The sequence below is a fragment of the Rhipicephalus microplus genome, chromosome 6 (assembly GCF_043290135.1).
Source record: "Rhipicephalus microplus isolate Deutch F79 chromosome 6, USDA_Rmic, whole genome shotgun sequence".
Classification (NCBI taxonomy): Eukaryota; Metazoa; Arthropoda; class Arachnida; order Ixodida; family Ixodidae; genus Rhipicephalus; species Rhipicephalus microplus.
The window spans coordinates 193,553,023-193,573,154 of NC_134705.1; the positions used below are offsets into that span (position 1 = coordinate 193,553,023).

At 44.1% G+C, this 20,132-nt stretch overlaps 1 protein-coding gene across 1 annotated transcript in view; it reads right to left on the reverse strand.

Annotated features, from left to right (window-relative positions):
- LOC142765101 (uncharacterized) overlaps positions 1 to 20,132 on the reverse strand; it is a 59,374-nt gene that overhangs the window by 22,305 nt on the left and 16,937 nt on the right. The window contains exons 5-8 of the mRNA XM_075865668.1: positions 18,044 to 18,103; positions 12,361 to 12,411; positions 11,088 to 11,165; positions 7,958 to 7,990 (exon numbers count right to left, since the gene is read on the reverse strand). Of these exons, the coding sequence (XP_075721783.1) occupies positions 7,958 to 7,990; positions 11,088 to 11,165; positions 12,361 to 12,411; positions 18,044 to 18,103 (222 nt within the window). The remainder of the gene's footprint in view (positions 1 to 7,957; positions 7,991 to 11,087; positions 11,166 to 12,360; positions 12,412 to 18,043; positions 18,104 to 20,132) is intronic.

Consider the following 20,132-nt stretch of genomic DNA (forward strand, 5'->3'; position numbering starts at 1 on the left):
AATATTTACGAGTGAGGTCATTTGGTCTTTGAGAATATTACTCTGAGAAAACTACATACCCCTACGTCCCCTACGTCCAGGCAACGAACATAGGACGTAATCTTGAATGAAATGGAATGAAAAAACTTTATTTCAGTCCTGCAGGACGCGCTTAGCGCATAGCGGGTGTCTCCCACGTAGGGAACGTCAGGGAGTACCTGGCAGCCGCTTCGTGGGCCTGCGGGACGGCCCATTGCAGGTCGGCGAGAACTGAGCTCCTGAGGGACCTCTCCCACTTGCTTGAGGTAGAGTCGAGAGGAGCTGTTCTACACTCCCAGAGCATGTGTGCGGGTGTCGCTGTGTGTCCACATGATGGGCATGTGTCGCTGGGATATGCATCGGGATAATAAACGTGAAGCGTGGCAAGGTTTGGGTACGTGTGTGTCTGTAATAGGCGTAGGGTTAATGCCTGCGGTCGGTTAAGTTTCGGATGTGGGGGTGAAAAGTGTGGCGTTTAAGGTAAAAGTGCTTTGTTATTTCATTGTACGTAATTGGTGCATCCCGATTGGTATCTAACCCAGCAAGATGGGGTTGCGCTTTGGCTGTGCGGTCGGTAAGGGCGCGCGCTGCATCATGGGCGATCTCGTTGAGGTTGGATAAGGCACCCGGCCCCTGGCCGTGATGGGCGGGGAACCAGATGACAGTGTGGGGCTTCAGGGCAGTCGGGTCCGCTTTGCGCAGGATGCGTAATGCCTGGTCGGAGATGACTACGCGTTCGAAGGCTTTGGTGGCCGGCCTGGAGTCGCTGTAGATGAATTCCCGTTTGCTGTCGAGCATAGCTATAGCTATAGCTACTTGCTCCGCTACTTCGGGGTTTCGGGTGAGGATTGTGGCAGAGTTAAGAGTCTGCTGCGCGGATGATACCGCGACCACGGCGAAGGCTCGGTTGTTGTGATAGGCAGCGGCGTCCACGAACGAGACATTGTCCGCTTCGATGTCTATGCGCTTGAGAATGGTGGTCGCCCGCGCAAGGCGCCTGCCCCTGTTGTATTCGGGGTGTACATTTCGTGGAATGGGAGCGATTGTGATAAGGTCGCGGACTTCACGGGGAATCAGAGTCAACTCTGGGGGGTCCCTGGCCCTCGAGGAGACGAAGCCGCGCTCGCGCAGAATATGGCAGCCCGGCTTGGTAGTGGGGAGTCGGGTCAAGTGCACGCGTTCCTGAGCTTCGGCGATTTCTTCTAGCGTGTTATGTACGCCAAGCTCGAGGAGTTTGTACGTTGGAGTGGTGATAGGGAGCCCAAGGGCCCGTTTGACCACCTTGTGAATAAGCGCATTGAGTTCATTGTGCTCAGACGTAATCATTTCTGTATAGCGGCAACGTAGGTAAAATGGCACAAAACAAACGCGTGTACGAGACGCAATAGGTTGTCTTCTTTGAGTCAATGGTGCCTGTTGGCTACTCTACGTACGAGTCGTATGGCATTCTCAGTCTTAGTCCTGAGCTTGTGTACTGTTTGGGTGTTGGTTCCGTGGGACTCGATGATCATGCTGAGGACCTTGATGGTGTCTACTCTGGGTACAGTACGACCATCTCTGGTGTGGAGGGTGATATTACGTTCCGCCGGAGGTTTCCATCCTTTGGGCTTGGCACCCCGGCGTTTGGGCAAATATATCAACTGCTCCGACTTCGCGGGTGAGCACCTGAGACCGCTGTGGTCGAGGTAGGACTCGGCGGTGTCGATAGCTTCTTGCAGGGCGGACTCAATGAAGCCATCCGACCCTGTGGAGTACCATATGGTTACATCATCCGCATAGATAGTGTGATTTAGGCCGTAGATTTTCGAAAGTCATTCGAAAAGCCCGATCATCACGAGGTTGAAGAGCGTGGGCGAGAGGACGGATCCCTGAGGAGTGCCCCACTGTCCGAGCTCCACTTCTTCTGACACTACGTCTCCAACGCGGAGGATGGCTCTGCGTCGAGTGAGAAAGGAACGGATAAAGTAGTAAAATTGATTAACTAGGCCGAGGGCTGCGATCGCTTTCAAGATTGACGAGTGCATTATTGTATCGAAGGCCTTTTCTAAATTGAAACCGAGTATTGCACGAGTGTCCCGGGTGTTTCCGCCATCTAGAATTTGATGCTTTTGGAGTAACACGGCGTCTTGAGTGGATAACCCTGGTCGGAAGCCAATCATGTGGTGTGGGATGCAGTCGTTATCTTCGAGGTATCGACCAACCCTGTTGAGGACGACGTGCTCAGCCACTTTGCCCACGCACGACGTGAGAGATATGGGGCGTAGGTTATCTAGGATAGGCGCCTTTCCCGGTTTGGGTATGAGAACCGTGTGAGCTAGTTTTCAGGCATCGGTTATCTCACGCTTTTTCCATATTTCGTTGATAGTGTCGGTGAGGTAAGTGACGGAGGAATCGTCCAGGTTGCGTAGGAGCTTGTTGGTGATGCCGTCGGGGCCAGGGGCTGAGCGGCCGTTGAGATCATGGAGAACTCGGCGCACATCTTCAATAGAAAATTCGGCGTCTAAGTTAGTGTTGTCGCTGCCAGAGTAATCAGAGTGAGGGGTCACAGGGCCCGTGGGAAGCGTGATATATTTTTCCACGAGGGTCTTGACAACATCTTCCGGTGACACTGTCCGTTTAGCCTGATGAAGTATCTTCACGATCGAATGACGCTGATTTGTGCGGGTGTTGGTTTCTTTGAGGAGGTGTTTGTGTAAGTTCTGCGTTCTGCCATTTCGAACCTGACCATGAATCGAGTTACAAATTTCGTCCCACTGCTGTTTTGAAAGGGTGTGGCAGTGATCCATCATGGTCTTGTTCAGCTGAGATATGCGATTGCGTAACCTCCGATTAAGGCACTGGCCCTTCTACCGGGCCAATAGAGACTGTTTAACCTCAAGTAGGTGGGCGAGACGACTGTCCATATTTTCGGTTGGAAGGTCTGTGCTGATAGTTTTGGTTGCCTTGTTTACATTAGCTTTGAGCTGGGCCGTCCACGTCTCGAGGCTCTGTGGGGTATTGGGAGGAGGTTGTTCTGGGCGGGTCTTACGAAGGAGGTCCCAGTCGACTCACGTGTACGACTTGGTCTTCCTGCTTACTGTGGGGAGGTGTACGGCCAATATGCAGCGGTCGCAACCGAGATCTACCGCGAGGTTGGACCAGCGGGCGTCGGCGATATTCTTGACGAAGCATAGATCCGGCGTAGTATCTCTTTGCGTGGACGTACCAGTGCGAGTGGGAAAGGCCTTGTCCGTAATGTGAATACGGCCCATGTCATTCGCATTTTCCCAAAGCTCGTAACCTTTGGGTGTGCCGTACGTGTAGCCCCAGGCGCTATGCGCGGCGTTAAAACCGCCCACAATCACTAGCGGGTTAGGCCCCACGAGACGGACAGCTTTCTGGAACAAGTGTGTAAATCTTTGTCTATGGTGGCTGGGACTACTGTATACATTGAGCATGTACACGCTTTGTTGTTATATGTTGCCAGGGAGAATTTCGACCATAAGGTGTTCAATTTCGGGCACATTGAGACTGTGCGCTGGGCAGGTAATCTTGTTAGCGACCAGGGTGGCGATACCGCGTCCTCCCGAGGGGCCGGGCAAGCACTGGTAACCGGGAAACGTGGCGGTTGGTCCTACAGTCTCTTGTAATAGCATGATGTGAGGTTTAGATTCGTGGCTACGGAGGTATTGCTGCAGGAAGGCTTTCTTGTGGGTGAAGCTCCTGCAGTTCCATTGCCAGATCCGCAACTCGTCAATTGGCCTGGCCATCTTGAAGCATTTAGGAGTTGGCCTGAGCACCCGGCGTGTGCATGAGGGCCACGTTATGCGGTGGACTGGGCACGGCTGTACGTTGCGACAACGGCTTACCCGCGGCAACGGCAGGGGCAACGACGTGATCAAGATATTGCTCCACTTGGCCCAAACGATTACCGTGCGCCGCGAGGGTAGACTGCACGAGAGCCATGCTTTCACCAAGAAAGCGAAGGCTTTCCTTTATCGCCGATAGCGTGCTCTTAATGTCGTCTAACTCTGCCTTTAAAGCTGGCAGGTCATGGGCGACCGCGCGTTTCTTTGGTGCGCTCTCGCCGTCGTTACCGGCGCCTACGGGTTGCGGCTGCAACGGAGTGACTGCATTGTCGTCGTTGTCGGTTGTGGGCGTAGCAGCGCGTGCGTTTCTGTCAGTTTTTAGTTCGACAATTGCGACTGTGAGTTTGCGTATTGTTTCTTTCATCATAATCTTGAATAAATCTTGACATAATCTTGAATAAAGGTGCAAAAAATGCATGCGAGCGACTAACTGACAGTGATTGCTAGAGTTGTGCACTGGCAAACTGTCATGAAAGTTCTCTAGAAAAAACACTTCTGAAATGAAAAAGTAGTGCTAGAGACAGTGATGAATGCCTTCAGGATCAGATGTGTCAGTTCAAACACTTTGGGTTTATTTAAGTCTTTGAAGCACCTTACTCGCCCTTTCAGGAGCATTCCTTAAAAATTGCATCCAAGGGAGAAAAGCGGAACGAATATCCAGACGCGAGAGACATCAGAGCATAAATGAGTCCCTTTACAACAAAGATTAAAACATAACTAATTGGAATAACACTACACTGCTAAGAGGAAACCATAGCGTTAAGAACATGATAAAAAAACGACGCATCAGTCACTCAACAATAGCGAGAACACACGCTGGTTTGGCGCATGAATAAATGTACAAAACTATTTGCGTGACATTATATAGCAAAATTTGACATAGCGTATTTGCATTGTAATGTAAGTACCACGAGAAAAAAGTGCTAATGTAGGAGTTGCCGAAATTTGCTTTGCTGTGCATATGCAGGCGCATTGTTCTGTTCCGTTTTGTTCTGTTCCGTTGTAACTTTGTTGTTGTGGAGCGGTTGAGGTTTACATTACCTCGGCTGCTCTATATCAATAACTCTTGCATGAAGCATTACTAGAAAGCGAATTCGATTCGCGATTGACTCGTGGTAAGGCCGAGAAATCAATTGCATCCGTGGTCAAATAGGTCCAAGCTAATCACAAGTCATCGTGGATTTTTATATGTCTGCTTTAAGATTTTCCAGTATCAAGCTTCATGACTTCATGTGGGGAACTTATCTATTGGTGAATTTAATTGAGAAATCAGAAGTACTTGAAAGGTGTAGGAGCACTGTCTTCCAATACCTTCTCCAGAGGTCTTGGTCACGCTTCTCGACTGCTGACCCGCGGCACATGGTATATAATGCCGATCGTATAGAATGCCGGTCGCAGCGGCATTCTATACTGTTACTCTCACTCAATATCAGCTACCGATTCCTTCGATGCATTAAGTGATCAGTGTGGATCCATATTGTCGTTTAATGTCAATTGTGATGTAAGCTGGTTTGCTTGTTCTTAGTGTTCCCTATCGTACTCTGATTTTAAGACGATAGCGTAAAAAGCTCGTTTCGCAGAAATGTCGACGTTGGCGTCGCTGAATTTGAGCGAAAAATTATCATTTTGTGCGTGATCGAGAAAACAAAGATGCAAATAAAGTAACTAATAAAAAGTTCTGGGCCCGGGTGGGTTTCAAACCCGGGTCGTTCACGTGGCAAGCGGGTGTCCTACCACACAGCCGTGCGTCTGCTTTGTGAGTATAGTCAAAATAACTTCTTTTGTTTCGAAATGCAGGGAAACTAACTTTTATACTTCACAAACACACATGTCCTGTACACGTGCGTCACAACGCAACAACAAATATGGCAGTGATAATTTGTAGTACAAGCGCACATTTTAATCGGGCGTCAAAACACGTGATTATCATATTGACTTCATAATTTCAAACCAGTCACCTACTACAAAGGGCATACAAGTTACTGCGCCTATTCCCATAATACTGCGTAGTGGGTGCATGCATAGCAAGTTCGAACAGATTTCATCCACTGAATGTTTGAAGTGCGCACAAGAGACACGATATCACTATCGCGTCCAATAGGGTGAAGATTAAGGATCCCCCAATTTCAACGTCTCTTATCTATCATTTTTATTCCCTTAGCCCCCTTCTCAAGCATATTGTAGCCAGAAGGTCTGAGAATTGGCGTCCCTGTCCTTACTTTCCTCCTCATCTTCCTCCTTCTCCTCCTTGTTTTTCCTTTTGCTTGTTATTCTCTGTGCTTAACTCAGCCCCATAGCTTAGCATCGCATATTCCAATGGTTGTATACGTGGCTCTTTATGAAGAGCGGTTAATCACATACTATTGCAAGTGCATTTCCGTAGCCTATGAGAACAATTTGAACAATGCTGTTGTATTTACCGATTTCACAATCACTTAAGACAGCTATGGTTCATGTGAGCACTCTGCCATGGTTCATTGTAGGGTAATCTTTCCTGGAGCTATCTTGATGCTTGGATTGACTTAATTTGAGGGCTTTACTTGTCCTTTTAGGAATGACTAAGTGAATGCTTGTTAATCTAGTGAAAACAAGTTAGTGAGTTGCTGTTTAGAAGTCCCGTCTGCCTCTCTTTTTTGTATATTTATATTTATTTTTATATTTGCAGAATACTGCCGATCCCTCATGGCGATTATTACAGTGGTGAGCATCACTGTCACAACTTTTGACGTTTGAAACAAGAAAAATCAGAATAACAAAGGTCACATAATCACTGAACACAGCAGTAGGGCATAGAACAATCATATATTGTTATTTGAACGATAACCAAGTACGAAGTACACCAGGGGTACACCCACAAAGAAACAGGTGTCGAGAAGAAACGAAGCACATAAGGAAGAAAACACAGATCGGTTATTGTTATCAAGGAACCGTATTAAACAATAAATACATGCAGGCAAGTGCTTTGCTATGACAATTAGAAACAGGAAGGACTGCGTGAAGAAAAACAGGTGATCACTGTACAAGCTAACTAGGTTAGAATAGATCAGTACCTTCAATTAGTAATAATATCGCCATTATTCGTACTCTTTGTACATTTGGAATTTTTAGACATCGTATACAGAAGGCCTCACTTAAAACAATCCTAAATAAAATACTTTCGTTTTTGAAAAGCCACCTTGGGTAACCTATTATCTTGTATACCCCTTTTCCTTGGGATGTGTCTTATAGTGGTCTTCTCGTCTTATATATAGGTAACATGCAGCTGTAGTATCATATTTGATTTGATTGATAATTGATATATGGTGTTTAACGTCCCAAACTATCTTATGATTATGAGAGATGCCGTAGGGGAGGGCTCCAGAAATTTCGACCACCTGAGGTTTTTTAACGTGCCCCCAAATCTCAGCACTCGGGCCTATACAACATTTTCGCCTCCATCGAAAATGCTGCCGCTACAGCCTGTATTCGATCCAGCGACTTGGGGTTAGCAGCCGGGTGTTACCTTATCACTAGACCACCACAGCAGGGCCATATTTGATTTTCAGTTTGCTCCGGATTAGACTGGTTGCCTGCCGCGTGCAGTTCGTACAGCAATTCTTCTTGCACATTCATTCTGTTATCGAAATTGCTAGCATTATTGGCCTGCCTGTATTTCTATGTGGTTTGGGTACTTCCTGTGGAGCGTTTCTCTCTAGTTAATTGATTTGGTTCTGCCGCCTTCTCCGTACTTCTTTATATAATTATCATAACATATTCTTACCTATTTTCATTTTATTACAAATTCTTTTATGGTGACGCTCATTTTCTCCTTCCTTTATCAAATCTCTTGTGTTTCAGGAGAACGTACTTGTTGCTTGAGTGACTTGCTTCTAACTTCAGTTGCTGCTTCGGAAGTCCATCTAGTAATGGTTATTTCTCCTCTTTCTATAAGGGCAAGAACTTCTAGTTCTAAAGCATCGCATTTCTTCATAAGAATAATCCTAAATTAATCTGTCTTTGTGCACAATAAATCTGTTGTGAATACCAGCGTAAACTGAATTGTGGTCGCTCGATACCTCTTGAAGATAAGGTTTCATAGCATCTTGACTTACATGATGATCCTGCTTGAGTTACGAGCATTGTTCCTGCGTTTAGTAAAAGAAATATGTGTTAAACAATATGCCAGTAAAAAAAAACATTACATGAAACGAAGAGCTTCTGGCAATCATTTGAGAAACAAATTGTTATTTTGCGTTAAAGGTGGTGCTTTGGTATTATATGACACCTATATTTTTATGGACAACACGAGGGCACGGGTGGTGGAAACTGCGGGGATGGTGGTCTACAAAGTATGTATATAAGCGTGGTTTCACGCAACCACACAAAAGCTTAAACGTGTCGGCCTTTAAAATATAGAGGCTTAAATTGTGTAATGTAAAGCATCGAAAGTGGGAATCCAACCCCTTATGCTGCTTCGCAAGGGTTTTAGTCTATCAAGCCGGACCTAATCTATCTTTTAACACTGTACGCTATTTAACTTATGGTAGATCAAGCAACAATGATAGCTATCCTAGATCATGCATATTTGTGCACATGAGGCACACTACCACCAAAATAATGCGTTGACAGCCTAACAAGTGATGCAACTGAAGAGCCAGCATAGTTGTTATAAGCGGGCAAGTGGAGAAGGCAGGCATCCTCTACTTGAACAATACAGACCACGTTTCTGTCGCGCCCACCTGGTCAACTCCATGGCACAAGCACGTATGATCAAATTGCTACGAACCCTGTCAGCTCGTGCATGCTATTGCAGCCAGTACTTGGGGGTCGCGGTATGACACTTTCGAGCCTAAATCGGAACACTACGAGAGCAACAAAGTATGCATATTTCAATAAAATAAACAAACTATGGAATAGGCTCAATTCAACGCGAAATAATTTGGCCAAAAGTGGCGTTTTCATGCAATGCGACTGACTTAGCTCCTTTCCTCAAGTACTAAAAGTTTTGGGAGCAGTTAGATTTGGGCAGCGCAGCAACAAAACTTCGGTATCATTTTTTTATAATGAAGCAAAAAAAGAAGTTATATTACTTTGCAAAGAATGCAGGGTAATTTACCCAAAGCAATGAGAAGTATTGTTATTCTCATTGCATTGGAATATGCAATGAGAATAACAATAAATACAACATAAGAAGAGCAGCATTACTGGAATGTTACTAACTCATACCTTCGGAATGAGTGCGCAATGAAAAACACACGGACGACATAAAGACGCACAAATCGTAAACTTTCAACATAAATCGCAAACTGCGTCACTTGATCTACTTAGGCTATACAGTGACATGTGCGCACATGGACGCAAAAAGGACTCTATATGCGTATACGTTCAATAAAAAAAACAGTTGCGGAGACGGCGTCCCGCACATCGTAACTGTTTATTGTATTCAATGTACGCACATGTACAGTCTTCTGTGCATCCATGTGCATCCATGCATAATGGATACTATATCAGTGTATAACCTAAACAGATCCAGTGACACAATAAATTTAGTGGAAAGTTTGCGTTGAGTGTTTTGTCCTTTTAAGTGTTCTTTTTTTGGTTTTGTTATCATTTTGAAGCTCACAGTTGCAATCAAAAAGCTTGCCCACTTATTCGCTACGCTGCTACATTAATTGTGCTAAGAGATTTGATCAAAAGGATGGTTGAAACTTCGTTTACACTGTCACCTTTGCAGAGATGAAGGGGAGATATGTATCCTTGTTTGCTTGCCAAGCTACAGGCGGCACAGAAGTGTCTTTTAGCACAAGATATTCTTGGGGAAGACGAAGCTTGAGATTGGGATGCGAGTTATGTAGGCGAGCGTTGGTGAATTCCATTGAGTTCAATTGGGCCAGTTTGAGGTCACGCTCCAGAGAACGAAGCCTTGAAGCTAAGTCGGCTCCTCAGAATGATATGGCTGTGTATTGCATACCGTCTTGTGCAGATCTAGTGGCCCCATCTGTGCGGTCATTGCCATAAATAGCGCAATGACCTACTATCCACTGTTACGATATGTGGGGTTTTTTTTTTTTCTCTATTGCTTGGTGGCAAGAAGCCTTATATCGGCTACTAACTGCTCATTAGGTCCATGACCAAATGCATTCATGGACATCACGAACGCCTACTCTTTTCTTATTGGAATGACCAGCACATGTTCGTGCAATAACTGCAGCTGCGAAGAAACAATAGCCCTTATTCTGTGCTAGTATGCCCGTTTCAACGCGCCAAGCCAAGAAGTTAACGAAGCTCTAGATAGATTATATAATTGGCCTTTGTCGGAACAAAGAATCGTGTGTCATTGACCGAGTCCATCCTCAGTCCAGAAGGCTTTGAAAGCTTTGTTATGTTTTTGGCGGACAACTGGCCGTATAGAAAATCTTTAGTGCCTTACTTTTTTTAAATTTTGCTTTTCCTTTTCGCTATGTTTTGTCTTCTCTCTCTCTCTCTCTCTCTCTCTCTCTCTGTTTTAACATCTCTTTTTTTTCATCTTTTATCCTCCTTACTCATTTCTCCAGCACAAGATAGCCAGCCGGTCTAAGAATGGGCTAAACTCCCTGTCATTTCACTTATTTCTTTCCTTCGCCTCCTCCTTAATTGCATGTACGCCATTCAGTAACTTGGAAATGTACTGAGGCTATTTTAAAGAACGCCAAAAGGTAGAATTTTTGTTTCCGTAGTGTGCGCTGGATCCAGACAACATTTACAATATACTTTCTTTTGAATTTAAAGTTTTCATCGGCTGGCGTATGAAAACTAGCCCGACCACAATGAACATTATCATGATAAGTAAGCACAGTTGACAAGATTTGCGAAATCTGCGTCCTGAATGCAGCCCAAATCGCCCAAATGGCTGTTTATCTCTGAAAACACTTCAACAATCGTTACGGGAACCATGTGCGACTGGCGGCAATTGCTAATATGTCACCAGCTGCAGCCTTACTGTGACACCAGGGCTGTGTCGTCCCGTCACTGCGAAGCCAGCGCCCTAAACCAAAACTGTGGTTTTTAGGTATAGGTATTAAAATGTATTCAATGCATTTTCAAGCATTCGAACACTATTTTTAGGGTTCTCTATACCGGTGTTTTTATTCAGAGTAAGAACCCCTAAATATTCGAAATTGCTATAAGTATTTTTTTAACGTTCTCAATCCAACTGTGTTTTATGAACGTTCTGATTAGCATCTAATAAATTATTGCACTTACCCATGACCGCTTTTCCCATGCCTCCCATGCCTCCTCCCATTCCCATGCCTCCCATGTATGGATCCATTCCATATCCACCTTTAAGAAAGAGCAATAGCACATTTAAAGACATGGCGCTTGAAAATATTACAACGACGCTATAACTAGACATTGGCGCATCACAATTCGTAGCAAGTAGCATCAATTTTCTTTTTTATCTTATATATAGCCTGCAGCCAAGCGTCACATAATGCGTAGGACACAAAGCTGATGACTGCGTCAAACGACAGAGTGGTTATAAAGATATCAAAAGCGTAGCCAAGGGCGGCAAAGTGTTCCACGGGTTCAAAACGTCAGGCGATTTACAGGCGTAATGTGAAGTCAGCTCGAGTGTGACGTCCAAAATTTGAAATTATTGGAACAGGCCTTCAGAGTACTCAATGCATGCGCCATTTTGAACTCGATACTCTGTTGCTAAAGGACACAAACAAAATTAAGGAAAAATTAGAATGGGGTGACTCGGGCGTTGCAGTCCTCTGCAAGACGAAGGCATGCAGCGGAAATAATTCAGGTTAACGATGATGATGAGACAGGATCTCTCTCTCTCTCTCTCTCTCTCTCTGTGTGTGTGTGTGTGTGAGAGAGAGAGAGAGAGTGTGTGAGTGTGTGTGTGTGTGTGTGTGTGTGTGTGTGTTTGTGTGTGTGTGTGTGTGTGAGTGTGTGTGTGTGTGTGTGTGTGTGTGTGTGTGTGTGTGTGTGCGTGTGTGTGAGAGAGAGAGATAGAAATGAAATGTCGGTAAATTCTCAGGCTGTTTTAAAAATTTTCACCTTATTTGTGTACATATGCTTGGAAAATTGTTGCCTAATCATTTGAAAACCATTTTAATGGTATTGGACTCGTATTCGTATTCGATTCTGTGTCAAGACTATTAAATTTGCATTCGATTCGGTTCTTAAATTCACAATTCGCACACCCCTACTTTTATAGAACAATCATGCCTTATAATGATACCCTGCTTAAACGTGTTATCAAATTACAAGGCCCAAATCGTCATAAATTTTTGACACTGATCTCTGTGTTTTTATTCTGAATATCAGCAGTGCCAAAAATGCAACATATGATTCCCTGCTACCTGTATAATGAATGTAGTCTTCCTGCATAGATTATGTGCAATTTTTCCTTTGCTCATTTCAACGCACCTTTATTTTATTACAGTTCATAACTTTGCAAAACAAATCACTCAAGCCAAAATACAGGTGTCCGTGACAGCAGTGAAAAGACAGTGCAACTTACCATAGCCCATTCCACCCATTCCTCCCATTCCCATGGATGGATCTATTCCACCTAATAGAAAAATCAAGAGGGCATTTCTTTACCATTCAGCTCCACTTACAAATATCCACGCACGTGAACACTTGCTTATTGTCAAAAATATGAAATGGCTCATTTGCCTGATCACTGCGCAGTCTGTGGACGTCAGGCACTATTTCATCAGATCAAGATACCAGGACGAAGCAAGAACCCATCTGCTGGGGACGTATTGCAAGGTTGTATGATAAAAACTTAAAGTAATAGTTGTGTAAATGAGGCCTCGGTATCACTTTATGATGAATAATTGGTCTTTTTGATGGATAAGGTGTGTTAGTTCTTGGTGTGTGTGGGGGCGTCTGCGCAGTTCTCTTCGAAATGCTTATTGATGTGATGCTCTCTGGTTAATAAAACAGTTGGTAGTTTGCACTCGACCTGTTCGTGTCTTCATGGTGTAACTTTCAATATTGATATGTGGGGCTTAACGTCCCAAAACCACCATATGAATATGAGAGACGCCGCAGTGGAGGACTACAAAAATTTTGACCGCCTGGGGTTCTTTAACGTGCGCACAAATCTGAGCACATGGGTCTTCCAGTTTCGCGCAAATCAAGTTTCAAGTTTCCGTAAATAATTTTCTGCTTAAAAATAACGGCTCCTTAAAGCATTGTACAAACAAGTTTTGTGTTAAGATTCACAGCAATACAGTGCCTGATGATCTTTCAAGAGACATTAGCACCGATCGCAAACTTGTAAAATAATTTCTAGAACATTCAGGGTTTATATTTCCGAAAGTTCGCAAGAAAATCATAAAACAGGGTGAACCGCCGAAAGAATCAATGAACCCACAGCACTTGAAAGACAGGGACCATCGAAAAGGACAAAATGTGTGCTACTCGCAACTGATATTTTATTTCAGAAACGTGTTACACTAATAGTACACATTAACACAGCGATGCCGTAAAAGTGTAAGCCGGCATTATTCAGATACTTGGCCTTTTTCGCAATACGGGCAATCGAGAAAACGCTGATACCTCTGATTGGTCAGTGTGTAGTTATGAATATGAACTCTGATAAAGACACGCGAGTGATTCTTGAGTCTTGTTTGATTGTTAGAGAAAGTGTCAACTGTATCAGCGCCCCCTCGATTGCTCTGAACGCTAAACAAAAAAGCGTATCTGACAATTCAAACTTATACACTTCTGATACAGTTGTTTGCTGTTTTCATGCGTAGTATAAGTACGTGTTTCCAAAATAAAAATTCACTTGTGAGTAGTACATACTTTGTCCGCTTCCTTGGTCTCTGTCAAGTTTTATGGCTTCATTGAACGTAGCGAACCGACAAGCCGCAAAAGTATGTTCTCTTGACGAAACAGAGCGCTGGAATGGCGGTGGAATTATCGATTCAATACACATTAATTTTAACTTGTGTTGAAGAACTTGGCTTGACATAGGGATCGACGAGCTATATACGGACGGTATAGTCCAGCTATGGCCTCCGAGATGGCGGGCACGTGGCAGTTTTTTTTTTTTTTCGGCCGTCCCAATCACATGGAGAGAGCATGCGCGTTTCCAGAGGTGGGTGCAGTGGTGAAAAAAAAACATTTATTCAGAAAATCACTAAGAGTTGCTCTACAAATGCGCTTGGGTGGTCTCCTTATTCCAGAAGTCCACTGGAGGTCATCGCTGCTCGGGCGCGGGCAAACAAGGAACGCTGAGCGCCTCGGGTGGAGAAGGCGAACAAGAACTCCTCCCAAGCCTCTCTTGTGGATAGGGAGAATTGGGATGAAAAAGGAAGAGGTGTGGTGCGACCCGCTCTTTTCTCCGCAGCGTGGCTCTCTCACGGGGGATTGAAAAGGCTGCCGCGCTGTTTGCGTAGCTTGCATGTGGCGATGAAAGAAAATAGTTCTGAGCTTTTATATAACCTCGCGCTCATTTAGAAATGTTGGATCAATTTGTAAGAGAGGCAAAGTCAATGCTTGGACGTATATATTCTCAAATGACCTTTTTTTTTTTTGCTGTAGGTTTGCACTACACTATAGTAAGTGCGATACCTCCGCAAAAGAAGCGCATGTGCTGGAAAATTATTATACTTTGAAGTTGGTGGGCTGTATAGTAGTGAGGAGGAGGAGGGGGGGACACTTCGAAGAAGCAAAAAAAATGACAGCCTGATCCACAAGTGAAGTAAAAAGAGTGCCACGTTCTGCGCTTACGGGTTACACTAGCTCGATTAAATGGCTTCTTTTTTCTTCCTTTCGTGATAATAGCACTGCTTTTCATTGCAACGCACTTCCTTGTCCTACGGCCATCTTGACAGATTTTATTCGTGACATCAGCTTCCCTTTCAAGAGAGCATCGTCCCGATGCTTCATAATCACAGGTGTTTGTATCCCCTGGCAGAGCATCAGTTCTTTCTGGCAAATATAGCTTCATTCGAACCACGTGCACGACTTCTGGTGCAGGCCTTTGACGTTTCGAGCAGTGCGCACTATCGGGAACGACCTCATAGTTAATGTCACTGAGCCATCGCAGAATTTCATGCGGCCCGCAGTACTGTCTTAAAAGTTTTTCCGAGAGGCCACGACGCCGGATTGGAGTCCAGACCCAGGCTTTCTCTCTCGGCTCGTATGAGACTGGTCGGTGACAAAGGTTGTAACGCCTTGAATCGCATTTCCTGCTGACAACAAATACGTGTGCGCGCAAGTTGTCGGGCTTCTTCAGTGAGCTGAGTGCAGAGGGGGGAGCCGGGGGGGGGGGGCACGGAGGGGTCAGAGGAAGAATGATGGGTTGGATCACATTCGGCAAGCGTTCTCAAATCATGGATGGTAATCTACCACTATCCCTCCAAAGAAAGGCATATCGCGCATGCTTCTTGCCAGTAATTACTTACGTAGCAGAAACCTGGAAGCTTACAAAGAGAATTCAGATTAAATTGAGGTTGACGCAGCAAGCAATAGAAAGGAAAATGACAGGTGTAACTTTAAGAGACGAGAAGAGAGCAGAGTGGGTCAGAAAACAAAGCGGGGTTTAGGATATTATAGTAAAAATAAGGAGGAGAAATGGTCGTGGGCTGCGCGAGTAGCACGTTGGCAAGATTACCGCTGGTCATTAAGGGAAGCTTACTTTCTCTGGATTCCCAGAGATGGTAAGCGGGTGAGGGGGAGACAGAAAGTTAGGTCAACAAATGACATTACGAAATTTGTGGCTATTAAGGAGCACCGGCCAGCAGAGGACCGAGTTCACTGGACGAACATGGGAGAGGCCTTTGTCCTGCAGTGGGCGTAGTCAGGATGATGATGATGATGATGATGATTCTAATGTGTCACTTATTGAGGCCAGCCATGAGGTGTGTACGTACTCCTCACCTGCTAATATAGGGGCTGCAGTTTCTGTGTCACAGTATATATATATATCCCTCTATTTTAATATATATATATATATATATATATATATATATATATATATATATATATATATATGCAGGGTGCCTCCAGCTATCTTTATACAGAGCTTTATAATATGCTGACACACGCAATTACGACGCGATCAAATACATGTTGCCGACCTCTGCCTGGAGTTTGTCCAACCATTTTTTGTGTTTCAAAATATTATTTATTTGTATCTTTTAATTAAACTTATTAGATTTTATTAAACCACGTGACAAACCCACTCAGCCCCGCCGCGGTGGTCTAGTGGTTAAGAGGTACTTGGCTGCTGACCCGCAGGGCACGGATTCGAATCCCGGCTGCGGCGGCTGCATTTCCGATGGAGGCGGAAATGTTGTAGGCCCGTGTGCTCAGATTTGGGTGCACGTTAAAGAACCCCAGGTGGTCCAATTTCCGGAGCCCTCCACTACGGCGTCTCTCATAATCATATAGTGGTTTTGTAACGTTAAACCCCACATATCAGTCAATCAACAAACCCACTCATGCGCTAGCGTGCACGATAATTATGCTCCTTAACGTTCCACGTAGGAACGATACACTTCCCTCGCAGCGGTTCATGACAGCGATAAGCAGTGACAGCGCTTATCGTTTTCGTGCACGATCGTAAAACGTGTTCACTGCGAATCCACCACCATCGTTGCGGCCCTGCCGAGACAGCATGATCGGGCATACGCTATGGTCGTTCGTACGCGGAACGTCAGGCAGCACTAGAATCATTGTGCGCACTGGCGCGTGAGCGGGTTTGTCACGTGGTATTTCTTTTTTTTTGTTTTTTGTGGGCATGTGTAATTAGCAGAAAAACACTAATACTTAACAGATATAATGTTCAAAACTGTCTAATCGGACGTTTCGCAAACCAATCTACAACTTTCTCATTGAATTTTTTATCCATCTTTGTTCTTTCAAAAGTTAGTTATTTAAACGAAATTAGTTAAATTAAACAATATTTCACTACACAAAAATAGTCTTTATAAATCAAGGCAACGGTAAACAACATGCATTTAGTCGCATCGTAATTGCGTGAGTCGGCACAATTTTAAACTCTGGCTAAATTTAGCTGGGGCACCCTGTATATTATATTGGTATACACAAGCATCCAGACTTGAACTTAGCATATCTGTGACTTTTTTTTTTTACAGTGGCGCTCTCTGTGTGCTTTCTTCGTTGTTCTAGCTTTTAAGCTTATGCCCCGTTTTCAAATAACCTCTTATGATTTTTTACGTCATTACACGTTCGCAAAATAATTATGACTATCATGAATGATCTTTACCTTTCTAATGTGGGCTATGCAATCATCGGCTGGCTCACACTTTCTTCCATCTTTAGTTGATTCACTTGCTGAACATGAGTGTCTGGCGCTCTCTCCCCATGCACCAATTTGGCCGGCATGGTTTTCTATAACTCAGATGGCTGAGAGAACAATTAGACAGACACAAATAAAGATATGCAAAGAAACATAGAGAAACAAGAGAGATAGAGTAGGCCTAAAAAAAGAGAGAGTAAGGGAAGAACATACAAAGAAAGTAAGGCCGAAAAAACAATACACAAAAATAGAAAAGAATAGAAGGCAACTGACATAAAGACGAGGTAGAAAATGCGAAATGATTATAGAAAGATAGAGAAACAATCTAAGAGAGAGAAAAAAAGGAAAAATGAAATGAAGAAGAGCGAGAAAGAGAGAAAGAAAGTAGCGCATCGAGGAAGGCGTAGGAAATGGACAATAAAGATGTGGAATAAAGACCAAGGGAAAGAGAGGACGAAAAAAAATTACAGCATGTCCGCGGAGGAAATGACGATGAGTGGGGCAAAGCGTCTCCCTGTCTGTCCATTTATTCATCCATCCGTCCCTCTTTCCGCTCCTATCACACTAGCACGTATTGGAGTCGAGTGAGTGCCGCACTACCATCTAGTGAAAAATCGAGTACTAGCAGTGCGAGTGCCACAGTGCCATCACCATCTTACTTAGTAAGTGCTCTCAGTACTAGCAGGGGCTATTGCGAGTACTACAACGCCGACCTTGCGTATACGCCCTAAAGAGTTTCGCCCCTAAAAGAGCAATGGAGAACAGCTAGGGAGGCTGTCCAGCTGCGTTGTTCCTTCAGGTTTGGCAGTACTAGTGCGACGCTCCTTTGATTTTTTCGCCATATGCTGTTGCACGCTAATCGTTGCTGCCAAGTCATGTGGATATGCGAAATTTTCACATTAGAGTGCGATACACTTACCCATGCCTCCCATTTCATGTTGCTGCGGTCCAGTGGCAGAGGATTGATGAGTTGCAGTGGCTGAAAATAAACAACGATATGAGCTTTTTTTTCTCCTTCACACACACACACACACACACATATATATATATATATGTATATATATATATATATATATATATGTATATATATATATATATATATATATATATATATATATATATATATATATATATATATATATATTATCGTAATTATAACATCGAACGCGTTACTCGAATGTCCTAGGTTCGATTCCTGCTCACGGCAAGTTATTTTTTCACGCACTTTTCTTTCTTCTTATTTACATTACATTGGTTCTAATAACTTCCCCTATACATTCCTAGGCATTATTGTCTGTTAGATCTCATTATTGTTGTGTCAAAACACGTTAAAACGAGCCCTTAGGTATACACTTCTTTCTCTTCTTTTAACGTCATATTCTTTGAACGTCATTCACGCTGGACCCGACGTATTGTATGCAAGAAAGAGACGATGAAACTTTCGCGGAAGCGTCTTTACTTTACGTTTTCAGCTGGTGTACCAGAATTCGTCAGAGTCAAAGCTGGTCCACCAGCCTTGACTCTGACGAAGGCTGGTCCACCAGCTGAAAACGTTAAGAAAAGACGCTTCCGCGAAAGTTTCGTCGTCTCTTTTTTGCAGACACACACACACACGCGCGCGCGCGCGTGCGCATATATATATATATATATATATATATATATATATATATATATATATATATATATATATATATATATATATATATATATATAAAAGGAAAAGTGTGTACGCAACGGCTCATTTTTGCGTGTTTTGACACGATATTAATGATTAATGAAATCTAACAGACAATAATGCTATACATGAATATAGTAAAAACGAGAGAGGTGGGGAGGGATGCAGCCAAGTTTACTGCAGAGTGCGAAATAGCTTTATTTTGCCACGTCAATTAACACAAGGCGCACAGATATGTAGGGTCATAACGAGCCTTCAGTGGACTTTTGAAAAAAATATCGCATGCCGGTGGTTAGACACACGGAGACAGCCGTTTATATTTGAGAGCAAGCAGTTGTACTGCAGTTTGAAACGCGATGCCGCAATTCTCGAGCCTGGTCATGGGTAGTCCATTGTAGAGGTATCTTGGGTAGCAAGGGACGGTAAAAAAGGTTGAGAATGACGGAAAAATGAATGTCCAAAATCAAGATGGGGGCGCTCTTTGGCTATCAAATGGCCCTTGCGCCAAAAAACACCATATATCATCAAAATCAAGATGGGAGCCGACAGATAGAAACACGTAGTGGGATAATCAGGGTGATCAGTGGAAGTGCCTCAAACCAGTTGGCCAGTGTATCGATAGGAGAACCTATCTTTGTTAAAGGCGCCTTGTCATCCTTGGTGAGCTAGATTTAAGGAGGTTAGTAGTGACGTCATCTCCTAGTGGTGGTGCGTGTCCCTGTCGGCAATCGCCGTCTGAAAAGAAAAAAAAACTATAAAGCAGAGGAGTGCAGTCCTCACTTAATTTAAGTTGGGTGGGGGTGATTCAAAATGTTCTCGGAGGGTGGAAAAAGGAAGAAAAAAAATAAACACGCAAAGTAGGAGCAACATGCTGCAAAGCGGTGGCTGCTACAAACCCGAAAAAGGGAAAGAGCTTGAAAGTTCGATACCGGCAGATGGTCGCCGTGTCCGGCCACCACAACGGGTTGCCGACGATAGTGGCTTACGCCTGCTCCCAAACACCAATGAATTGGACGGCTAACAAGAAAGCGGTTACAAAAAGGGTGGGTGAAGCAGGCAGCGTACTTTTAAAAGCCAAGATGCAAAAGGTAAGCGACATCGGATCAGGCCGAAAGAGCACGTGTTTAATGGGGAAGGTGATTGGAAAAAATATGTTTTCAGTATCCCCGTAGGTGGGCCACTCAGCGGAATCGCCTCAAGAATTGCCTCAAGAATGTTGGCTGAGAAAAAGGGAAATCATGGATGCAAAGTAAATGAGCAACGACGAGAGAAACACAAACGAAGAAATAAAAGGTGGGGTAGGGGTAGGTGGGAAGGTGGGGTTAACAGATGA